The 26,133-nt window shown below is 43.2% G+C and overlaps 1 protein-coding gene across 1 annotated transcript in view; it reads left to right on the top strand.

Annotated features, from left to right (window-relative positions):
• Positions 1-6,545: 6,545 nt before the first annotated feature.
• Positions 6,546-26,133, top strand: part of LOC117448903 (solute carrier family 26 member 6-like) — a 35,799-nt gene continuing 16,211 nt past the window's right edge. Inside the window, exons 1-6 of the mRNA XM_071203584.1 lie at positions 6,546-6,681; positions 7,385-7,493; positions 7,768-7,918; positions 23,640-23,804; positions 24,784-24,936; positions 25,905-26,059. Coding sequence (XP_071059685.1) covers positions 7,387-7,493; positions 7,768-7,918; positions 23,640-23,804; positions 24,784-24,936; positions 25,905-26,059 — 731 coding nt within the window. The 5' untranslated portion in view covers positions 6,546-6,681; positions 7,385-7,386. The remainder of the gene's footprint in view (positions 6,682-7,384; positions 7,494-7,767; positions 7,919-23,639; positions 23,805-24,783; positions 24,937-25,904; positions 26,060-26,133) is intronic.

Here is a 26,133-nt window from a genome sequence, read left to right as displayed (position 1 = left end):
TATTTTACTGTCTTTTTCGGACACCTTAAAATAATGCCAGACCGGTGAAGCCATTTTGGCGAGCTTGTTTTGCCGCACACAGAGAAAAGTGTCATGTATTTTACATCATGCGATCGGCTCTCGCGATTTAGAGAGCACCGATCCATCGGTAGAGAGTGAGTATTGGCCGATCTCGATCGGTGAGCGATCGATCGGAGCATCCTTAATCTGAATGCTGTTCTCCGAAATGACGAATCCCAGGAAATAGACGGTGGAGACGTGGAACTCGCACTTCTCTGCCTTCACAAAGAGTAGATTATCCAAGAGACGCTGCAACACCTGGCGGACATGTTAAATGTGGGTCGTCTCATCCGGAGAAAAGATGAGAATGTCGTTGAGGTAGACAAAAACAAACTGGTTGAGCATGTCACGGAGAACATCATTAATCAGAGCCTGGAAAACAGCTGGAGCATTGGTTAACCCAAATGGCATTACGAGGTATTCATAATGGCCACAAGGGGTGTTGAAAGCAGTCTTCCATTCATCCCCCTCTCTTATCTTTACCAAATGATAAGCATTTCGAAGATCAAGTTTAGTAAAGATCTTTGCATCCTGTAATAGTTCAAATGCTGAAGAGATAAGAGGAAGGGGGTACCTGTTCTTTATGGTGATGTCATTTAGCCCTCTGTAGTCGACACATGGACGAAGAGTCTTATCCTTCTTGTCGACGAAGAAGAAGCCTGCTCCAGCCGGAGAGGAGGAAGGCCGAATTATCCCGGCAGCAATGGAGGAGTCAATGTATCTCTTCATTGTTTCCCTTTCGGGGCCAGACAGAGAGTAGAGATGTCCCTTAGAGGGAGAGGTCCCAGGGAACAAGTCAATGGAGCAGTCATAGGGTCGATGGGGAGGTAGGGTGGAAGCACGAGTCTTATTGAAAACCTCTTTCAGGTCCCGGTAACAGGCGGGCACCCTGCTAAGATCCGGAAAATCAGAGTCTGCTGCAGCTTGGAGAGGGGTAGAGACAGCAGTAGTCAGGGCAACAGTCACATGGGTGGAGGGCAGAGGTCTCTCTGGAGCAGGAGCAGAAGGGAAACATGTGGCCAAACAATCCTTATGCCAACCCAAAACTCTCCCGGTGGACCAGTCCATGTGGGGATTGTGTTTTACCAGCCATGGGTAGCCCAAAATAAGAGGGTGTGAAGGGGAGTTAAAAAGATGAAAACTCAGGGATTCAGTGTGGCCGTTAGCGATGATTAGTTGAAGGGACCGAGTACGGTGGGTGACTCGGCACAATAAACGTCCATCCAGAGCCTTAGCTACAAGAGGCCTCAACAGGGGAACAAAATTAAGTCCAAGTCTCTTGGCTAATCTCCAATCAATGAAACTCATCTGCTCCGGAGTCAATTAGAGCAGCCGGATCCGACGCAGGGAGCGGAGTAGCAGAGCGTAGTGGATCGAGATGTGCCACCAGCTGCTGGATCTGATTTGCCAGCTGGCAAACCTGGCTGCCGATGGAGGACTGGAAACCCTCATGACGCTCTGACAATTCTCTTACTCCCTGGCAGACAGCGGTAAGTTGTTCATCTTGCAGGTTAAGACGAGCCCCCTGGGGTCGAATAGCGGTCCGCAAAATCTCAGAGTCGGCTGAGTCCATGGTTCTGGCCAGTTCGTACTGTAACGACTGAATGAACACAAGTGGAGGACTCAATAGCACGACTATACGGCTTAGGATGCAAAAAAAAGGTCTTTATAGCCAAGGTTCGGTACACGGGAGATCAGTCAATAAGGCTAACAAAACAGACGAGGAGTAGACAGGGACCGGGTCAGGACACGAAGCTGGGTCAGGTACACGTGGAATCAGATACTATGAAAAATACTGCTGGAACGCTAGGAAGAACTAAGACAAACTGGCACTGAAGGGAATGTGGATGCAGACTAAGTAGGCAGAGGGAGAGATGATAATGGGGCACAGGTGAGGCTAATTAGGGATGGGAAGCAGGTGGAGTTCAATCAAGGGCAGGAAAGCTGAGACTGAAATGAGAGAAACCACAATGAAAACAGGAACAATAACAAAAACAACATGCTGGCTAGGCCCTTACAGATGTTTGAACGGAGTTTCTGCGATGTTCAATGCGGGAGGAGAAGAGGGCCAAAATACCGGCGGAATAATAAACTTTTCGTCCGTAGAATAACAGTTAGTTGGAATGCTGTTAACAGCATTCCCACTAAACTAGCTAACTCTTAGCTATAGCTAACTAACTGCGTACAACTTGGTAACATAGCTAGATACAGTAGTGTTATAAATGTTAGCTTTCATTAATAATGCTAAAATGTCAGAAGGCAAGCCCACTATGACAACACAATGTGGACTTTCCCTGACTACTAGAACCTATAATAACATAAGCATTAGCTTACACATTTAGCTACATTTCAAAATCCAACTTGTTTATTTGTCCCACAGCGGGGAAATGTACAAACACTGAGGACATTTTGGACATGCAGTATAAGGGTAGGAAAGACACATGTGTACACAATGAAATAAATGGTGGCCAAATTCCCTCAAGCTGCTTTAGGTCCTAATGTCGAGCATGTTGGCTCATTGTACCACATTAATGGCTAACTGTGAAACTTGAACAGAAAACAAAAATGAACAGAGACATTATTAGTTTTATTAGTAACACCGGTGCTTTTCCTACTATGACAAGTTGAGATGTCCACTGTGCCAAATGTATGATATATGCCGTAATCACACAGGTGTTCTCAGTCAGACTGATTCGACCAGTCATAGCAGAATAATCACATGTGTAACAAACAACATTAACGAGGTCTCCTTTTTCATCTGCTATCCCAATAAATCCTCTCACTGACCCTGTAACTATTGCTGCCCTTAAAAAGTATTTTTCACTGTGTTCACACCTGTGTTAACATTGCCGTCTTCTGGTCTTCTCAAACACCCAAATGGAAAATATCTTAAAGCTCAGAAATACACAAGATGTGATGTGTTTGCTGATGTTTTCATAAATGTCAGAGACCATGGATCTTCATTTTTTGTAGATAGTAAGTAATCGTTATTGTAATTTTAGTCATCAAACGTTTTTATTTGTTAATTTTAAACAGCCTCAACTATTTCTCTGTTATTATGCCTTTTTATTTCCTGCATTACATTACCTGTTGGCTAGCTTGCTAAATTGTTAGTCTATTCGACAAAGCATCCATGTTGCAGTTGCCTCAAGTTCAAGGTTCAAGGCTTTTATTGGTCATGCGTACATAGCTACAGTGTAGTTATGACGATGAAAATCTTAGGTCACGGGCCCCTCCAACAGTGCAACACAATGAAACAGACAAAAATAGATGTCCCCTATCATGCAAAATGTATAAAAATCTTTTATATATTAAAAAATATGTGTCCCCTCCCCGGTGTGTAAGGGAACTCACAAAGTGTCAGAAAATAAAACCCTCTCTCTTTTCCTCCGTACCCAAATCTCTAAAAACGGGGGTACAACGGAGCTGATCAAGATTTGCGTCCGATATGACGTCATATCGGCAATGCAGACCCACACAGAGAGAAAGCCTTTGAGCTCCATACTGTTTCAGAAATAATCCTTGATGTGGTTTTGAACATGATATGGCGTTTAATCACGGCCGATAGAATTCTCCCGCATGAGCAGGCATAAGCTCCCTCTCCTTTTTTTTTTAAAGCTTCGGACCCAGAGTCAGCACTTCTCTAACGGAGCGTCCACACTACAGCTCCAAAAATAGCTTGGAGCTGGGCATGTCTGGAGCTTGGGGATTTTATTCAAGCAACACGGCCAACAACCAATCACATGAATCTCCCGCCCCCGACATACAAAGCAAAAACCCCCGGGGATTTTATGCGAGCAATATATATATATAAACTCCCCAAACAGGCGAAAACCTACCAGTTTCCCCCACTGTCTCTGCCACCTCCCTCCATGCCTGGTTCCTCCGGTTTGTATCCCGGTAGGTGAAGAGGGTCTGGTCATACAAAACCGGGTGATTCGCTACGGCGATAGTTAGTTTCTCCTCCGACTTTTTTTGAAATATAGAAATGAACGGCGGGATATCTCTCCCAGCTTAGACGCCGTTTGATTGGCTAGCGCTTCAGCTGTCAGATTTTGGGAAACGGGATTTGATTGGCTGGCGCTGGCTACTCCGGCGTCCAGGCGACCAGAAGTTGAACAATGTTCAACTTCTGGTCGCCTGGGACGCCTGAGACGCCTTGCTCTGCTACCCACAATTCAGTTCGGCGAAAAAGCGCGGCTACGTGACGTCACCCCATTGAAAGTGAATGGGCAGCTTGGAGCAGCTTGGAGCTTTCGACGCTGTCGACGCTGTAGTGTAGACGGGCCGTGACAGGGCTGAAATAAAGGGATATGAGGCATGGCTAGAATGGATGATCTGTTTAGTATTTTGAGCAAAACACTTAGACATGTTTTTTATATATCTGACACCTATAATATACGCCTGAAAATAGTATAATAGGGGACCTTTAAGGCTATCATTTACACCTGTGCTTTTCCCGCTAACACAAGACAAACTCTGCAGTATGGGGTCTGCTATGTGAAGTCACTAAAATTCATTTAAAGTAAGTTATACATAGGAGAGTGAAGAAGTTGTTCATGACACATACTCTTCAGTACTGAGTCCTGAGACCACCGGGTGCTGAAAACACCTGAATGGGTTGAATAAGCGCCCTGATCTTTTTCAATGTTTTGTGACCTATTTGATTTCAACATGACTGTTCCTCTCCCCCTGCAGGTGGAGGGGTCAGAGGGTTGCGTGCGAGGCGGAGGTTGTTACCCCAGCGGCGTTTGCCTCGCCCCCCCCGTCTCGCGCCCCTGCGTCCCGTCACCAACCTCAGTTTCTCTCGGAGCTTCACCTTCTCTTTCTTCGAGCTGCCGCTCCACCAGTCGCCTCGCTGCCGTGCCGAACGCATCAGAAACCTCATGCTGCTTCTGAAACAGATACACTACTGAAGCACTGCCTGGACAGTTTTCTTTTTCAATTAATTGGACACAAATGTTACTTTTCTCAAATGTAGTATTTTTGTATTGCTACATATTAAACATCAGTACACCATTTCCAATTTAGAGTGATTTACTGTAGATAGCTATATGCTTTGTTTACTGTGAATAAAATAAACTGCTTGGCTATGTTCTCTCGAATATTCTGTTAATATGTTGTTTTGAGTTGAGAATTGTACTTTTGTTTAATTCTGAATTAAGCCTTTAAATCTTTTTTTAAAGGAGCAATGTTTCATGTCTGGCCACATGCTTCTAACAAATTGGGGGCAGCATTTCAAGTACATGATTTACAAATTGCAGGGTTGACACCTTTTTGCGAGTTTAGCCTCAAACATCTTTACTCGCCAAGAAATGTCTAACGGTGGGGAAAAAAGGCAATCTTTACTCCTGTCTTGCTTTCTCTCACACACACGCATTCAGAGTCTCTGAAAGCTGAGCTGTGATAGAGGCATTCAGACGTACTGAATGGGGAGTGAAGGGGAGGAGAAAGGGGCTGTAAACTCTCTGTAACGTGCAGAGTTCAAGGCTGTTCTCAACCTTCCCCAACTGAAAGTGTGTGTGTACGTCCGTCGCTCTCTCTCTCAATGCTTCCATTTGTTTGGGTTACCTAGTTCCTAATACTAATTGTAACTTTGTCATCCAACTTAATATACACACATTTGACAGTTATTTATACAAAAAGAGCTTGACACCCATTGAACACACACAAGAACAAAGTGAACTTTGACTGTTCTGTCAGATCTTTGACATTGATTTCAGATGGACAGCTTTGAGTGAAATGGCCTTCCTCACTACACTACAGGCAGCCTTATCGCGCTGTTGCCCTGGGCGTAGCTCAGCTGGATGTTCTTGACAGTCCCTGGCATTTTTTAAAAGGGTGAAGGCACAAGGTTGGTAAGTAAAATGCGAGGTTTAGTTTTTGGCCTTTTATGCGTCAATGTTCGCCCTGTGCCAGGCTTTTTATCACAGATGATGAGGCCATAAACTGTCCGTTTGTGTGTGTGTACATGCACACTGTTGCACGTGAACTCTTTGTACCCATGCGGCTTTTTGGTGATACGGATAAGGTCAGCCGCTCTCTCTCTCAATGCTTTGGTCTCATTTTGTTATCTTTACAGTTAATACTACTCGTCTTGATCTTTGTCATTTACCAAATACACTCATTTTACACTGATAAAAAAAGAAAGAACACAAGATATATTAAGCAAACATGAACAAAGTGAACTTTGACTGCACTGCCGGTAATCTTTGACATTTCAGATGGAGCAAAATGGCCTTCCTCACAACAGGCAGCCTTATCTCGCTGTTGCCCTGGACGAAGCACAGCTGGATGTCCTTGGGCAGCGAGTAAAAAACAAGTCCCTGTCAGTTTTGGAGAGGGACAAATAATCCCACGTATCAACATTGTGCTTTTAGCACAATGTTGATACCTGGGATTATTTGTTTGGCCTCAGTTTGTGCCAGGCTCTTTATCTCAAACTCTAAAGCCATAAACTGTGTGTGTGTTCCTCAGGTGTTCCGGTCCCAGGGTGAAGAGCATCCTGCTGGGCTTCTTTCCTATCCTGTCATGGCTGCCTGATTACTCCATCAGCGAAAATGCCCTTGGAGACCTGGTGTCTGGAGTCAGTGTGGGGATGCTGCAGCAGAGGATAATCACGTAAAGAGTCTTAACATGTTTTAAATGACAACAAGCTGCATAACACAACAGTTTCACACTACTTCAGCTATACCTGCAGGATGGAAGGGTGGAAATTGAGAGTATACGACTCTAGCTGCCATGTGTTATGAGCTTGTTGTAACCTACTTTATTTTTTTGATATGAAGAGAAAGTCTCATCAACACATGTATAGCCACCACTCAGACAAGCAAATGGCTTTTAAGCTCCCTTGATTGATTATTTTTCGTATTGAGTTGGTCATCACCCATAGTATTTAATCTAAATCTAGCCCAACAAGATAAGATAAGATATCATTTATTAATCCCAAATTGTGAAATGTTTTTGTTGAAGAAAACAATCTGTTAACTATGACAGATACAACAATATTAGGGCTAAATTACAGCCAACACAATATAAAAGTAGGATATTATTTACATTTAGTGTGCAAGAATGGCATAATAAATGAATTATAAATGTCCAGTGTGAAGTTATAAGTCAAGTTAACAAAAGAGAAACTATGGAGCTATGAGTTCTCGAAGTGATTTTGTATTGCAGTGGGCAGGAATGTTTGACCAAGTTGTTAAGTGGTAAAAATGTTAATACAGATTCAGCGCTGTAAGCTCCTGTAAGCGCCAATGAATGAATATCTGTAAAGCTTACTGTTTTTATAGGACACATCTCCACCTCTCCTCTTCTCTCCCAGGTATGGCCAACGCCATGGTGGTGGGAGTTCCTCCTGCGTTTGGTCTCTACACCTCTCTCTATCCTCTGATCATCTACTTCATCTTCGGCACCTCTCCATCGGTGAATGTCTACATTAATCTTTCTGAAAAGGCGTTCTTACTGCCTGGTTCAGTCTTCCATGAGTGCTTTGTTCATGAGCCCTACCTGAAACGTATGTAACATTAATACAAAATATGTCTATAAACTAAAGAAAAAAACTGATATAAAGTAAAAAAGGCAAGTATAAATATAAAGTTATATTCATAGTATATATCCATGTGATAAACAACCATTTTGAACCTTAAACTCTACTGAAAAGCGAGTAAAGGAGTTGTTTACAAAGTGTGTGTGTTTATGTGCTGCAGGTACTTTTACCGTCCTGGCCATCATGATCGGGTCTGTGACAGCCAACGTGGAGTCGGTTAGCAACAACAACGGAGACAGTCAGGCTAATGTTGAAGCGGCCAAAGTGAACGTGGCTTTACAAGTCACCTTCCTCTCTGGCCTCATACAGGTACACACACACACACACACACACACACACACACACACACACACACACACACACACACACACACACACACACACACACACACACACACACACACACACACACACACACACACACACACACACACACACACACACACACACACACACACACACACACACACACACACACACACACACACACACACACACACACACACACACACATTAGACCAGTGGTTCTCAAACTTTTTTCAATAATGTACCCCCTTTGAAAAAAAAATTCAGCCAAGTACCCCCTGATCAGCGCAAAAACAATTTGTTAAGGAAAAAATGCCTATATAAAGAGGTACAGTACAGCGCTGCACCATCGGTGTCTGATTTATTAAAACAACAACATGAGAAACACTTAAATGCTACATTTCAAATGTTTACAATCCATCACTAAATTCATGACAAACCAATTTTATCATCATGCAATAACACTAAGACGACATTAGTTGCATTGAACTGATCTTTTTAATAAGTTGTACTTACAATGTAGTGAGAAACATGGGCTTGAGCTTCACTGAGGATCTTTGTCATTCTGACAGGGAGGCAAACTGCAGTTATTACACTTCGCGTTTTGAAATATGTGTAACTGTTAATATAAAAACCACACTGCTCAAACTTCGTTACTTTTCCTAAAATTGGTATATTTATTTATTGATTTATTTTGGGGCGTGGGGAATGAAGAGAAACATATGAGCATTTTATGAGCATGGGATTTTGACCCCTCATATAAACATATGCATAATTTTGCGCTATACTTTGCGGCCACACGCCGTTGTCAAGCAACGCTTATTGTTTAGGTCCTTTTGGAAAAGCAGGCAGTCATATCATTAACTAGAACTAGCTAGATCTGATAGATTTGGACATAGACGCGAGTGAAGTATAACCGGACGCTCGAGAGAGATCAGAGATCAGGGGCCTCATTTATAAAGGGATATACGCTCAAAAGATGGCGTACGCCAGTTTCTACGCAATGTTTGCGATTTATAAAATACTAACTTGACGGGGAAATGTGCGGTCCTCCACGCAAACTCTAACCCATGCGCACTAAGCACAAAAACGGGAGAGACGAGAAACTGCGACACCGTTGGCAGAAGGAAGAATGGAGATAAATATGTGGAAATAATACCATAAATAAAATGTTACCTCTCATTTATCATATATGAAGAATTCATTTTCAAACATTGATTAAAGCCAATCTTAAAATGATTAAAAAACGCCTGTTTGCGACTCCTCAGTGCACACAAAAACATAACTTGGAGAAATAAATAAATACGGATATGTTATTGAAAACCACCTCGAATATGTTGTGTTAATGTTATGAAATGTTTTCTCATAAATGATGCGGTAAGCAGAAGGACAGAATTACATCTAAACTGACGCCGTTTTGCATTTCTATAGGTTGTAGATACGAGCATGATTTTATATACTATCACGTTTAATCGTGTTTTATGCCGTTTGCCAAGACTTGATAAGTCGCTCATAAAACAAAGGAGGTATCAGACCCGGCGGCAGACATACATCTCTGGGCGGGCATTTGATGTACCAGGGCGGGCCCACCCCGAAACTTACATTTCCCGGGAAAACTGAATTGTGAAAGAGCTGACATGCTGAAATCCCAACCCCTGCAGGGGGGTCTGGGGAGATTCTCCCCCAGGAGATTTTTTGAAATACTAACATAAAATACACATTCTGGTCCTCTCTTGAGAAGAAAAATAAATAAATCTATTACTACACAACATATTTAAAAAAATGAATGCCATTTCAGTTTTTTGTTACTTTGTTCTGAAAGCTGAACCTGCTGCTCCTCACAGAGAGAAGAGGGAAGAGGCTGTGAATTACTTTACATTGTGGATAAGGGTGGATCGCCCCCATTGTTCTGTGTGTCAAAATGAAAGACAGCCCACACATCAATCATCAAACCGTGGGGTCTTATTTAATTACGTGTTGATTTCTATCAACACGTAATGTTGTATCGATGTATATAGAGATGTACTACAGCAAAAATATTCTCCGTCGGAACTTCCTGCAACAACACCACGTCGTTATCTTGATTCTGATTGGCCAGAAGACATTATCAAAGATGTTCTATTGAGAAGATGATCACTACGTGACAAAAGTTTTCAAACCGTTTCTAGTCTTCGGTATTTCCAGACAAGTGACTGCTGAAATCAATCTTACTAACTGCTGTCTGTGCAATTTACTCCGCGCGAGTTGGCGGACTTTATTTAGCTTACTTTAAAATCATTTTTCATGGTGGGGCTAAGCCATTTATTGGTATGGCTGTAGCCTACCCAAGTATACCCTGCCGCCGCCACTGAACATAATAATAAAACAATTAAAATGTTGTATTCAGCCCTGATTAAAACAGCGGGCCCAAATCCTGGATGGGCGGGCCCGGCCCCATGGGGCCCGCTCATGACGCCGGGTCTGGGAGGTATGGAAGCTAAGAACACCATATGTGGTCAATTGTACAGCTAATATAACACAACACATTAGTTGTATTCCCTTTAAGTGGTGGATATAGGGTTGCTGCGGTGGGGTTGAGTGGAGTGGCTGCAGTGGAGTGGTTTCAGTGGAGACGCTGTGCACAGCTGATCGACAGCTGGAACACAAACCACCAAATACAAAAACATAATTCAGATCCAGTCGTCATGACTCCACACCGGGGGGATTCCCCGTTCACTTCTTACAGTTTCTCATCAAGGGGGTGTCCCCGGTACAAACACACTGCCTGAGGAAGGCTATGTGTATTGTTTTTGTCATTAACCTTTTTCGGGCCATTTATTTATTTATTTTGTTGACGATCCGACCTCCATGCTGCTACTCTGGTTCAAACTGCATCCACCAAACAATGTGATTTATCTCCACCTCCCCAAAATAACCCAAATCTGACACGGTGTGAGATGTCTTTTTTAGCTGTTCTGTCTCATTCCCTGCTATCTTCTTCATGCAGTCAGTCAAAATGAATGAATGGGCGTTTCTTTGACTATTTATAGGCAAATATGGGTGTTACGTGAAGCCCACAAAAGCTGCACCGCATTTCGAGTCGGTTGTGATTTATAAAGGGAAACTGGCGTAGGAAGTGCTGTACGAACTTTCCTCGCCGGTGCGCAATATTTGGTGAATCGGAAAATATCGTAACATTTCTGTACCTATTTTTTGGATGTCTACTACGTAAGCAACAATCCAACGTGATTCCTACGCACGGCGTTATAAATGAGGCCCCTGAGCAGCTGCTGCTGACTGAGAACACGCAGCTCTGAATTATCACAGCTCCGCCGCTGTGACGGATCGTTGAGCCGAGCAAAATACACTAAAAGTTAGACCTAACACACTTGGCTAGTTTATCTACTCTGGAACTAGCTAGTTATATTTATAAATATATTTATTCTTTACTGTCGGGTCCAGGGGCGTCGCCTGGACCTGAAAACATTCGGGGCTTAGCCCACAGTGGCGCTCCAGTGGAATTTTCTACTGCAACACTCTCCACACACAGTACACCCGCGACTGTTGCAATGAAGGCTCGATAATCAGCTCACGGCATATAGGCAGGGGTAAAGTGCTATTTTTTATGAGTGGGGGGCGGACCTCACCTCCTCTAGGGGGATCCGGGGGGATGCTCCCCCGGGAAGATTTTTTTTTAAATATTGAAGTTAAAAGCATCAATCTGGTGCACTTTGAGAGCAACATTAAGAGATCTATGGATACATCTCTCAACACCCATATAAAACAGAACTGTAAACAGATTTTCTTTTTCTTTATGGATATTTTACAAATCACTCCCCTTTTAAACTCTATTCTTGTTTTACTGCCATATAGACTATAATGATCATGAAGGTGTGCCGCTGAAATAATCTTTTGAATAATTTGTGACCAAACCGTTTGAGACCCACTGAGATAACGGCGCATTCACACCTGCCTTTTATAGTCCGGTTGAATCTAACCCTGGTGCGTTTAGCCGCTTGGTGCGGTTCATTTGGGTCGGTGTGAAGAGTCCGAGACCTCTGAAGTGAACTAAACAACTGGACTCTGGTGGAAATAGGTGGTCTCGGAACGCTTGCTTGCGAGCTCTGGAGCGGTTCACCGCTGGTGTGAACGCAGTCCGCACCAAAACATAGGAAGCGTAGTATTTACGTGTCACAAGCATGCGGATGTCTTCAAAAATCTTTAGCGAAAGAGTCTTTCAAGACATCCGCGGTTGTTAATTTAAAGAGTGAAGCAGAATTAAGTGTTGAACAGTGTCGTGTAAAGTAAAAATGCTCCGTCAACTACATAAAAGTAAGAACACCTGTCGTCGGTGAAACGCCCCTCCTTACTGCAGAACGTCTCTCATTACGTTATAATGTTTTTTAACGGACATTGTCTGATTATATAATCATATGCGCGGGCCGCTAGTGTCTGTTGATCTCCAGATTAACAGCAGCATGAGAATAACCTGCCAAAAGTGCCGATGCTCCATGGCGGAGGCTCCGGTAGAAATTGCCGGGATTTGCGTTTTTACCCCCTTAATGTCTCACCAATTGTTGAACAGCATTTCCGTGCACATGACTTGTGTTTAAAGTTTATAGTCCGTTTGAGTTTTGCCAACCCAGTCTCATAAAAAAACGTGTAATAACTACGTTGGTCCACAACGTAGGACGTAGTATTTCTACAAAAATGCCTGTGCAATTGTAAGATCCCTACGGTTTTTTTCACCATTCATTCCAATGGCTGGTGTCTATGTCACGTGATCTTCACATTTCTCCCTGCAGAAAAAAAAACATGGCCGAACTTCGTTTTATTCTCGGTGTAAAATGCCTATTTAAAGTTACTTTGGCCATTAAAATGCGTTTTGATGTCATTTGATGCGAGAAATATGAGTTGTTATTTCAGATTATGTGTGCAGTGGATGTACATGATCTTTAGTTTGCTAGTTATTACGAAGATTACTTCAGGGAATTGTGTCGATAGAACGTTTTCATTGTTACCAAGGTGGTTGCTAGGGACGCTGCTAACGATATTATTTCTGTTATGTTGTGTAACAGTTTAATGGTGTAATCTTTATTGCTACCCCCTTCCCCGTCAATGTATAGTGTTGGTCCACAGCGCAAACGTATTAGTTTAACAAAATCCGCATCTAAAATTGTGGCATAGATACGTTTTTTCCCCTGTGCAATTCCAGTCTCACATCTCACATCACATCGTTATAAACAAATACCGGAAACAGACCGAAAACACTTTATTCCGAGTGTGCTTGCTTTTCTCTTTGGAGGTCATCACATAACGGCATTGTAATGCATGGTTCGGCTGCATTAAATATTACATATCTGCCGTAGTTCTCTATTTATAGAGCCCTGATGAGAAGACTTCTAGACAAACATGAGGAACTGTCGCCAACACTGAAAACGTTACATGGATCATAAATATATCAACAATTAAACAACATCTTACATTTCTTTTCACACAATACGTCTCCTTGCAGTATCAATACTAATTCGGCTGACTTTTATATTTGATCCAATTGGTAGATAGGCTGTATTTACACCTGGTTCTGCTGTTGCAGAGGCCTGCTTTCACCCCGGGGATACCACGGTGGGCTCCAGAGCCAACCACCGCGCCAACCAGTACCTTTTTCCCAACTGGTCTATCCAGCAGATGCTCCGGTCTCACTCTCTCTGAACTTTGCAGTGAGCAGATGCTCCGGTCTCTCTCTCTCCGACCCTTGCAGTGAGCAGATGCTCCGGTCTCTCTCTCTCTGAACTTTGTAGTGAGCAGACGCTCCGGTCTCTCTGTCTCTGACCCTCGCAGTGAGCAGATGCTCCGGTTTCTCTCTCTCCGACCCTCGCTGTGAGCAGACGCTCCGGTCTCTCTCTCTCTGACCCTCGCCGCGAGTAGACGCTCCGGTCTCTCTCTCAGGAAAAATAATACAAATAATAAAATAAACTTCGCTAGCCAAGCCGCCGGCTGCATCAAGCAGTTCAACCAGGGAACATACCAGGGCGCTCCGGACTCCAAGCGTTACTGCCGCATCTTCGCAGCACGCACATCCCTCTCTTGCCAATTATGCGGAGCCCCCTCCCACCCGGCCTTAGCATGCTTAGTCAGCTCTCCACCATCTCAAACACCTCACTCACTTTCCTCTCCATCACGCAACGCCTCACCCGCAGGGAGGCAGGATGGTGTGCAACAATTTCAATTACCTAGGCTGCTCTTTTTCTAGCTGCTGCCTCATGCACATCTGCTCTTTCTGCGGCAGTGCTCATGCCAGGAGCACCTGCCCTCACTGTAGTAGAAACTTCTGGGTAGCAATGTAGTGGGAGTCACCGACTCAGGAAAGAGACACGGTAGAGCAGGAGCTTTGATGTCAAACACTGGAGGTTTATTTGGAGTTACGGACGGAGGATTCACATCACAAATCACAGCAGTCACGGTGAGACTGCACGGGAGAGTTGCCATGTCAATTCTGGAGAACCTCTCTCTTGTTAGCCCATTTAACTGGTTTCACAGAGAGTAATAAACATATCTTGATAAGATAGTTTAACCAGTTGGGCACACTGAGTCACTTGCGTCCGTCACTTATGGCCTTGAGGATGTCATACCCTGGAGTCCACAAACAACAAAGAAGGAAGTGTCCCAGTGCACCCACAACAACAGACCGGTCACAGAATGGGAACAATAACATTATGGCTCAAGCAGCCTATGTCCTTAAAGGAGATAAACAAACGTCAGGGTTGGTCCTGTACGTCATATCTAGGAGTCTCACACTCACACTCACAACTACATCAGCAGATTGACTAGCACGGCACCTCAGCACACCCGTCAAGATAAGCAATTTAGCTACGGCCTCAGCGAATCATACAGATAGTCTGTTTACTTTCTCACCAATGGCTTCACCCATGGTTTCCACCCAGGCATAGCAATACTGCCTGACACATCTCACATCTGCCACAACCTTCAGTCCGCTTTAACAGAACCTCACACCTTCGACACCTTACTGGCCAAAGAAGTCAAAGAAGGATTCATGATAGGCCATTCGATAGTCCCCAAACAACCACAGACTCCATCTTCTCGACGACTTTCTCACGGTCACTCCACCATCCTCACCCCCCTGCCACGGGCTGAGCACACTCATACAAATATTTTGCAGACCTTCGCATTCCTCTGTCTGAAGAGAAAACCTCAGGGCCTACAACCTCCATTGAGTTTCTAGGCATCACCCTGGACTTAATGTCTTTCCAGGCTTCTCTATCCTCAGAGAAATTACAGCGCATCACTCTCCTCTTGTCAAACTACTTACAGGCAGACAGATGCACGAAACGGCAGCTGTTAGCCCTCCACGGCAAACGACTCTCATATTCACACTCCGGAGTAAAACGGATCAGCTGGGAATTTCTTTCCCCATCCACATCTTCCGCCTGAACTCGTATCCCAGCCATACGAGCCACTAACCAAAAACCTCAGCGCAAGGTACGATGCATACGTAACGCCTCAACGCCCACTCTTTCTCACTGAAACAGGGAAAACGGCCACACGTTTCTGGTTCCAGAAACACTTCCACAATGTGTTGCTTATTTTGGGGATATGCTCAGAATACTATTCGAGCCATTCCTTCCGCATTGGCGCAGCGTCCACAGATAGACCGGGCATCTCTTATCCAACCATCTAGGCCCTCGGCCGCTCGTCATCCCAAGCGTATCACGCTTACATCCGCAACAATCTCAATGATCTCAGACACGCACAGGCTTAAGTCAGCTGCTTTAATCCAACTCTTTTGGGGGCCCGTAATCAGCCCACGCAGATCATGCTGGAGACGGAACCCCCACTCTGAGTCTCCCACTGCACGGACCACAGCTCGTCCTCCCAGATCATCCCTTCACCCCCCTCATATCATTCACATGTTACTTCAATAAACTTACAAACATCACACTGTTGTGGCGTGGTTCCTGCTAGTGAAATGAGGTTAAATTGTTAACATAGGTTCAGGAGCATGGTCACGCCTAAAACTCTGCCTCAAACCACGGGCACCCCTATTTATATCCGGCAAAACTTCCGGCCACTGCTTGTCTCCATCCTTTCAACCCACCCTCCCTCTCCCTTCTACCCATACAGTTCCCCTTCCGACTCACACCGAGCGATACATCCATCCATCCCTTCTTCCCTCCCTCAACATCCCTACAGCCCTCCATTCCTCATCCCTACATCCTTCATCCCAACATCCCTCATCCCTTCATCCCTACATCCCTTCATCCCAACATCCCTTCATCCCAACATCCCTCATCCCTACATCCCTCATCCCTACATCCCTACATCCCTCCATCCCAACATCCTCTGCCCGTCAACATTTATATTTAAACTGCATATTTATATACTGTATATACTAACATTTTAATTCCAGGTATTGTCTGGGGGCCCGTAATCAGCCCACGCAGATCATGCTGGAGACGGAACCCCCACTCTGAGTCTCCCACTGCATGGACCACAGCTCGTCCTCCCAGATCATCCCTTCACCCCCCTCATATCATTCACATGTTACTTCAATAAACTTACAAACATCACACTGTTGTGGCGTGGTTCTTGCTAGTGAATTACCGGTTGCCTTGTCACAGACAATCTGCTCGACAAAATATGTTTGTCTTTTTTGTTTTCCTGCGATGATGGTTCTTCAGGACTGCTTCTTAAGCTCAAATCACACTCTTGCAGACTTTTCCGGTGTTTCTAAAGTAGATGACAATATATGTGTGTCGTTTAAGAGGAAAAGATGCCTGTTTTTGTTGTTGTTATTACTGTCAGGAAATGTACAACCTAACCCTGGTCCGCCCTGTAGTAGTAGTCAGATCGCTACGCCTGCTGATTTTAAAGCTAGGTCTGGGTTGGGTTTCATCCACTTGAATGTGCGCAGTCTGTTAGGTAAACTAGATTTTGTCCGCATCTGGGCGAGCTCGACTGACGCTGACGTCATTGTTTTATCAGAAACATAGCTAAATAAATCTATTTTGGCCTCTGACATTGCCTTAAATGGTTATAATGTGTATCGTTCCGACCGGCCTAATAAAGGTGGTGGCGTTGCCATTTATGTTAAGAATAAGTTCAGTGTAACCACATTAGTTTCCAAATCGATCAGTAAGCAATTCGAATTTTTAGCCTTATAGAAGTGGCAACAGGTCATGGTGGTGGGCTGTTACAGACCCCCCTCAGCTGGCAAGGACTCCTTGTCTTCGCTAGCAAATCTTTTATCGCAACTAGACTACAAGGAAATAGTGCTACTTGGAGATTTTAACTGGGACTGGTTAACTGCAGTGTCAGAGGATTTAAAAAACCTTTGTATCTCTTTGAATGTTACTCAGATTGTTGACAGTCCTACTTGCCCTAACATTAAGTCCCCTAATAAATCCTCCCTAATTGATCTCATTTTAACTAATGCTCCCTATAAATATTCATCTGTGGGAGTATTTGCGAATGATTTGAGTGATCACTGTGTTGTAGCCACAATTAGGGACACTAAGGTTCAAAAGGTTAAACCTCGTATTATTATTAAGAGAGACATAAAACATTTTGTGGAGCAGGGTTTTGTTCATGATCTATTTGGGTTTGATTGGGGAAAAATCGATCTGTGTGCTGATGTAGAAACTGCATGATCTTATTTTTATCTTGGTTTTATGGAGATCATTGATAGACATACCCCTGCGTACATTTAGAGTGAAGGGACGAGACAATCCTTGGTTTTCTGCTGAACTGTCCAGTCTCCTTCATGAGAGAAACAAGGCCTGGGCAAAGGCTAGGCAATCAGGCTCAGAGATAGAGTGGCTGTGTTTTAGGCAGCTAAGGAATAGCTTCACTTCAAATGTCAAAAGTGCAAAGTTGAAGTACTATTTATCAGTTACCACAGAAAACCTAAATAATCCTAGGAAATTTTGGAAAGCCATAAAATCGATATCCACCGGTGAAATCCGTAATGATCTACCTCCGTGCCTTACCACAGCATCTGGCTCTATATCGGACAGGGCTACTATGCTAAATTGCTTTAATGAGCATTTTGTGTCCTGCGGTTCTATGTTTGATTCTGTTTCTAACTCTGCTTCTGTGAACACCCCAATCCGTGACTCTGAACAATGTGGTCTGGAAAACCCTTTCAGTTTTACTCCTTTTACTGTCAATGTTGTTCATGAAGCCTTATCTAAGCTAGATCCTAAGAAACCGGCTAGCCCGGACAACGTAGAGCCTTTCTTTTTAAAGATAGCTGCAGATTTTGTTGCTCTTCCTCTTACTACTCTTTGTAACCTCTCCCTCAGCACAAATGCATTTCCAAAAGTATGGAAGTCAGCTTATGTATTGCCTTTGCTAAAAGGAGGGGAGGCAACTATTTTAAATAACTATAGGCCAATCTCTAAATTGTCAGTTCTGGCGAAGGTGCTCGAACGCCGAGTGAGTGAACAGGTAAAGGAGTTTTTATGTACAAATGACATCCTGTCTAAACATCAGTCAGGCTTCAGAAAGCAACACAGCACCATCACTGCGACAATGAAAGTGGTGATTGACATTACGAGTATTTTAGATAATAAGCAGAGTTGTGCAGCTCTATTTATTGACCTTTCCAAAGCGTTTGATACCGTCGATCATCGCATCTTAAAGCAGAGGCTACTCAGTATTGGCATATCCAGCCATGCAGTGGGGTGGTTTGTAAACTACCTCTCTGAAAGGTCCCAATGTGTTCATTTTGATGGGCTGTCTTCTGAGTGGTTAAACATTGCTAATGGTGTTCCTCAAGGTTCTGTTTTAGGTCCACTTTTATTTTCCATATATATCAACAGTGTAGGTGAAAATGTGAATGAAGCTACTTTACATTTTTATGCGGACGATACCGTGATGTACTGTGCAGGTCCCTCATTCAGGAGGCTGGTGTTAAATTACAGGCTGTTTTTAACATTATTCAGACTCAGCTCTCTGAACTTAAGCTTCTTTTAAATGTTGATAAAACTAAGGTAATGCTATTTTCAAAAGCTAAAAAGACACCAGAGCCTATTTTGGATATTGTTACTATGCAAGGACAAGTACTTGAAGTGGTTACCTGTTATAAATACCTAGGTATCTGGCTTGATGATTGTCTTACTTTTAAACTTCATGTCAATAACCTGCTTAAAAAGCTGAGGGTTAGACTAGGTTTCTTTTTCAGAAACAAGTCCTGTTTCTCGCTTGAGGCCAGGAAAAGGCTAGTCACTGTGACCTTTTTACCTGTGCTGGACTATGGTGATGTGTTGTACTTGTATATGAATGCACCTGCCTATTGCCTGAACAAGTTAGATGCCACCTATCACAGCGCACTGAGATTTGTCACAAATTGTAAAGCACTTACGCATCACTGTACCCTGTATGCCAAGGCAGGTTTGCCATCACTTACTGTAAAGAGGCTCAGTCATTGGTACACGTTTATTTATAAAGCTTTGTTGGGTAAACTCCCGTATTATATCTGCTCTCTGATAACACAGAGAGTTGCAAGCAGCTATTGTCTGAGATCGCATGATGTAGTATTGTTAGATGTGCCAAGAGCAAGGACTGTCTTAGGTAAGACAGCTTTTATGTGCGCAGCTCCACTTGCTTGGAACAATGCTTGTTGATACTATGGGCACTTGTAAATGTCTATAACTATGTAAATGTATCCTGTAAATATAATGTATTATGTCCTTTATTGTTTTATGTTTCATGTGGAACCTATATGCTGCAGGTCTCCCTTGAAAAGGAGATCTATGATCTCAATGGGACCAATCTCGTTAAATAAAGGTTTGAAATGAAATGAGTTTAATACTGGCCACTTCTTAGTATGGGAAATACGAAAACGTCTTTTAAAACTACAACTCCCAGTAGAGGAGTGCCATAGAGCATGTTGCGAAACACAATAGCCAGCATGTGTAGTTCTGGGGACAGGCTGGGGGAGGGGGGGACGGGGTGGACCTGTTCAAATCCAGTTTTGGACAGTCTGCCGTGGTTCCATCCCATTTCAAGTGCTGTTCGACGCTCGGCACACTCTCCAATCATAGAGCTTGAGGACTATCACGGGGTTTATAAAGCGAAGTGGAGAGAATACTTACTTCCGGGTGTAATATTCTGTAAAGCAAATGAGCTGCTCCGACCCTCGGTCCTGACGGACTCCAACTTGTGTTTATTAATCAAACAAATAAATAAACACAAGGATAATGATGTGTTATTGTTGAGTAAATTGAGAATTGCACAGGGGAAAATAACGTATCTATGCCACCATTTTAGATGCGGATTTTGTTAAACTAATACGTTTGCGCTGTGGACCAACACTATACATTGACGGGGAAGGGGGTAGCAATAAAGATAACACCATTAAACAGTTATACAACATAACAGAAATAATATCGATAGCAGCATCCCTAGCAACCACCTTGGTGACAATGAAAATGTTGTATAGACACAATTTCCTGAAGTAATCTTCGTAATAACTAGCAAACTAAAGATCATGTGCATCCACTGCACACATAATCTGAAATAACAACTCATATTTCTCGCATCAAATGACATCAAAACGCATTTTAATGGCCAAACTAACTTTAAAATAGGCATTTTACACCGAGAATAAAACGAAGTTCGGCCATGTTTTTATTTTCTGCAGGGAGACATTTGAAGATCACGTGACATAGACCCCAGCCATTGGAATGAATGGTGAAAAAAAACGTAGGGGTCTTACAATTTCAGAGGCGTTTTTGTAGAAATACTACGCCCTACGTTGTGGACCAACGTAGTTATTACACGTTTTTTTATGAGACTGGGTTGGTTTTTCCCGTGTGAACGCAAACCGAAACTTCTGAAAAATGAAACAAACTGTCGCCTGGTGCGTACCAGAGAAGCGGACTATTAGGTGTGAATGCAAGACTAAAGTGAACTATCTAAACACTCAGAGAGTCATTTAGCTCACCTGAGTCTCTCAGAGGCAAGGGCGCAGATGCCGCGGAAAACTGTACAAATCCCGTTTCAATAATTCCCCTCTACTCTAAAGTCGCATCTAAAACGCGATCTGATCTAGTGTATATTTTGTTATTTTTGATTGTTATATTCAATCTCACTAGCTACAGGCATGTTTGAAGCTTGTCAAGGGAAGATGACAGCTCTCACTGGCCACTCTGCTGTTCCTCAGCGCCGCTCCCCCTCCCTCCCGCTGAAATTATGAATGTAAGGTGTACAAGCCCGCCTTAACCTGCCATCAGGCCCTGGGGCTGATAGTTTTTGTAGGCCCCCTATTTAAACAACAAATCAAAGTCATTTATAGCCTCTGATCGCACTTCTCCACTCTGCTCTACGCGCGCCTGGTCCTCTCCTCCAGATGAGTGACGTATCGGGCCTCCCTCATGTATCTGTCCGGTTGCCGTTGGCTCCCCTCCACGTAGCAAGTCCTCGTCGTCCTCCCATCTCCTCCAACGGATAATGTCCCTCCTGTCTGTTTTTCCTCTCCAGCTACTCCATCGCTATCAGAACCAGACGGCCTACTTGGCTCCGAGGCCCCGCGGCCGGCACCGCTGCCGCTCGGTACAGAACTCATCTGTCCTTCCTCCTCATCCTGGCCTACAGGTTTAAAATAACCTGTAAGCTTTGGCATGTTTTGTAATAGCTGCTTGTCTCGAAACACCTTTTCCCTCAACAATGTCCTTTTCCGAGCGCCACTCTCAAACTTTTTCTTCTCCGACATTTTCTCCTAAACAACCTTCTTCTGTCACTCAATCACTCGCAATTTGAATAAATCACATGTGAAACATATTCTCATTCTGATTGGCTGTTAAGTGGTGCCCACTGACTGTTTCGGAGTCATCTCTGGAATCCATCGATCTGATTGATTAGCGGAGCAAATGATCAAAATAGTATGGAGGGAAGATATTTGCGTTTGGATTACTGGTCTGGGGGAAGCTCACGAGTGTGCGTCTGTGTGTGTGTGTGTGTGTGTGTGTGTGTGTGTGTGTGTGTGTGTGTGTGTGTGTGTGTGTGTGTGTGTGTGTGTGTGTGTGTGTGTGTGTGTATAAGTGTGTGTGTTTGTGTAATTTTGCATTTGTGTGTATTGTGTTTGCTTCCCGGGGAAAACACTCACGAGAAACACCGGCTGTTGTTATGCCTGCTGTGACGTCAAGTTACTCCGTTCTCTGCTTGTAATTATGCCGTTACAAGCTTCAAAGTTGTATTTATCATCTGAATTTGCCGAAACAAGTTTAATATTCTGAAAGCCAAGACTTTGTTTAATTGAAATCAGATGAAAACAAACTTTAACGGACCCTGCCGTGTTATCTATGATTGCTATACGCCTTACATTAATAATTTCAGCCGGAGGGAGGGGGGGCGGCGCTGTGGAAGTGCAGGGTGGCGAGTGAGAGCTGTCATCTTCCCTTTACAAGCTTCAAACATTTATTTATTGTGTGATTGTGGAAATAAAAGTTTCATATTCTGAAAGCCAAGACTTTGTTTATTTAACATTTTTAAAAAACACCTGAAAAAAAATATATATATTTTAATTTTTAATTTCTTTAATTATTGGCTCATGATAGGCCCCCGATCTCCGTAGGCCCCTGTTAAAAATATTAAACTTGTTTCGGCAAAATTCAGATGATAAATAGGCCTACAACTTTGAAGATTGTAACGGCATAATTACAAGCGGAGAACGGAGTAATTTAAGTGGCGCTTATAAAGTTGTATATATTTACAGACTGTTGCAAAAACTAAGAAGCTTATAAACATCAGGTTTAAAACTAAAAGAGCTTTACAAAAAAGTAACACAATTAAAGATGTTTGGAGTTTTATTTAAGTTATTAATTTAAATGTTTAGTCCAAGAAGCTTGCCGCTGTATTTACTCCCTCCATCTGACAGGAGGGAGCCTCATGTGTCACTCCCACGGAGTTCACTCCGTCGCGGAGGGGGAGTGTGTAGGGGTAGGGTGTAGGGCGTGGTTTGGGATTGGGATGAGATTTGAGAACCACTGCATTAGACAATACATGGACAAACAGAAGGAACAGGCTCATAGTCATTGCTGTGCAGCTCAGGTTCAAGACAAGCAGGAGAAGACAGAAGTCCCCTGCAGACATTCAATAAAGTATCACGTATTTGTATCCTTATGTATATTATAGTACACACACACAACCTGCTTTGAAACTGTACAAATTAAAAGTATTGCCTCTCTCCCTCCTCTTGAATGTGTGGGAGACATGCATTGTGACGTAAAAGTTGTCATAATCAAATAAACAGCACATATATTAGAAACAGATTGTCGTGTCAAATGATCATATAATCATTTGAAACATATAGTATACTCTGATTGCCTTTTACACTGTTAAATTGTATTTTTAGTCTTGTATGTGTTTAACAGAGATACATTTAGGATTTACATTTCAGGAGGGCAAAAGGAAGTGAAAAAGGTGGATTTGTAAATGGTTATGGACAAGGGCGTTTTATGGTTTAATGACGGGATGTAGGACCAGTTGGCTGTTTCATTTCATGAATATATAGTGGGACTGTAAGCTGTGTGCAAAACTTCTTTATCCTCTGAGGATGAAGTTGCTCTGTTCCTGCATTTGAGATAGATTTCAATTGTATATTGACTTTTTTAATATAATAAAAGACAAACTTTGCCCATGCATAATTTATCAGTTTCTCTTAAGAATTTCCTCCACACAGATCTATAGGAAACTCTAAACTGAGTGTGTGTGTGTGTCCTCAGCTCCTGCTGTACCTGCTGCGTGGAGGCGGTGTGTGTCGATGGCTGTCTGATCCTGTCATCAGGGGCTACACCACAGCAGGGGGTCTGCATGTGATCGCCCTGCAGCTGCCCCTAATGACTGGAATACCTGCACAGAGATACACTGGACTGCTGCCTTCAGCCTGGGTCAGTCCAACACTGTCAGAGCATCCTCGGGCAATAATTTACAACCATACGCTCTCCTATAGCAGCTGATCCCTGACCTCTGCAGTCCTCTCTCAGCTGGAGAGAGCGGTGTATTTATTCTTGGCACTACAGAGGTTCATAAAAGTTGGATTTGCAGGAATTTAAAGGTTACCTATTATGCAAAATCCACTTTTTCATGTCTTTTATACATAAGCATGTGTCCCCTCTGTGTAAAGAGATTCTGAAAGTTTCAGGAAAAAAGATTTGCACACTTTTGGTCCTGATCCATTTATATAAAAACCTGTCTGAAAATGAGCTGATCAGATTTTGGCCACTTTATGATGTCATAACGATTTTCTGGTTGTGTAACCATTAGCCAATCACCAACCAAGGTACCCCCCCCCCCACCGTATCACCTGAATCTCCTCCTAGAGCAACTTTGTGTTCTTTTTTACCAAATATCTCTCAGAGGGGAGTGGCTCCTTATTTTCATCTAAAGTAACAGACAGAGAATCAGCACTTTTGAAACAGGGCTGAAACAGAGGGGATTATGGGATGCTGCAATGGGTGATATGTTTGGTATTTGGAGCCAAACACTTCAGAGACATGTTTTGTATATATCTGAGACCTATAATATATTGATGAAAAACAGTATAATAGGGGACCTTTAAGGTGTAGGCTGGGTTTGGTTGCTTATCAGTATTTGCAGGTTGTAGTTTTCTTCCCTCTCCTTAGACCATAACTTCTATTGTGCAGTGGAGAAGTTCACACCGAAGGAAAACACACTGTGTGTGTGTGTGTGTGTGTGTGTGTGTGTGTGTGTGTGTGTGTGTGTGTGTGTGTGTGTGTGTGTGTGTGTGTGTGTGTGTGTGTGTGTGTGTGTGTGTGTGTGTGTGTGTGTGTGTGTGTGTGTGTGTGTGTGTGTGTGTGTGTGTGTGTGTGTGTGTGTGTGTGTGTGTGTGTGTGTGTTTTCTTCCAGACTTTAAAGGATGTTTTGCTCGGAGTGACCAGCGCTGTACCAGGAGCGCTGTCAGTCTCTGTGGTTTCCATGGTGATACTAATCGGAGGCAAGATGCTGAATGAGCGCTTTAAGAACAAGCTGCCTGTCGCCATACCGTGGGAACTTATACTGGTGAGGGATGCACAAACACACATATACATGTTCACACACACGTTGAGTAGACTCATGCCCATTAGACCCAGATGGAGAGAAGCCACAGTGATGATCTGTAGCATGACTCACAGTTATATAAAACATTTTCATCACAAAAAACACAATTATAGAATATACATATATCTCCCTCTGGCCATTCTTTCTTCTGATGTTTTTCTATTTAATGTCATTTATTATAAAGATTTTGTAAGCAATTAGTGGTTATAGTGAGTGTTTCTTAATGTCTTTCGTTTTTTGTAAAGCACTTTGAATTGCCTTGTGTTGAAAGGTGCTATATAAATAAACTTGCCTTGCCTAAGGAATTCAGTTTAATTCTTTGTTAGATATTGTAACCAAAACCCTAGAATTAAGATATTATTGGCAATAGAAACTAATATATGTTGCTGGTTACTTAAGCTATATTTTATAATCTTAAAATGACATGGACATGTGGTTTTTTCATAGTAACGTGATGATTTATACAACTAGGATGATTAAAATCTATCATTTATAAAACAGCATATTTTGTACTCTGTGTTGCTTAGCTAAAGTTAAAGTTAAAGCCTTTTATTGTCACTATACACAGAGTATAACGAGATGCAGAGTGCAACTCTGTCCCGGTGTGCAAAAAATATACAAACAAATACATAACACCAAAAAACACAGCAATAGGACATACAATCATACGGGGGAATAAATAGTTAAAAATATTGACATCAAAAATAGTATATAAAGTGCATTAAAAGTGTGTGCATGTGTGAGAATGGTTACAGTTATTATTATGTGTGGTGGTTGAGCAGCCTGACGGCCCAGGGGTAGAAACTGTTTTTGAGTCTGTTTGTCCGTGACTTGAAGCTCCTGCATCTCCTCCCAGAAGGCAGGAGAGAGAACAGTCTGTGACCTGGGTGAGAGCTGTCTCCATTCTTTTGTTAGCTCTGCTGAGGCAGCGGGAGGTGGAGATGTGTTCCAGAGAGGGCAGGGGGCAGCTGATGGTTTTCTCTGCCATCCTGATCACTCTCTGCAGGGCTTTCTTGTCCGCAGCTGAGCATCCTGCATACCACCCCGAGATGGAGTATGACAGCACGCTCTCGATGGTCGCCCGGTAGAAGGACACCAGCAGCTTCTTGTTCAGTCTGTTTCTCCGAAGCACCCTCAGGAAGTGTAGTCGCTGCTGGG

Source organism: Pseudochaenichthys georgianus, chromosome 7, assembly GCF_902827115.2.
Source record: "Pseudochaenichthys georgianus chromosome 7, fPseGeo1.2, whole genome shotgun sequence".
NCBI classification, from domain to species: domain Eukaryota; kingdom Metazoa; phylum Chordata; class Actinopteri; order Perciformes; family Channichthyidae; genus Pseudochaenichthys; species Pseudochaenichthys georgianus.
This window is presented reverse-complemented; position numbering and strand designations above follow the sequence as displayed.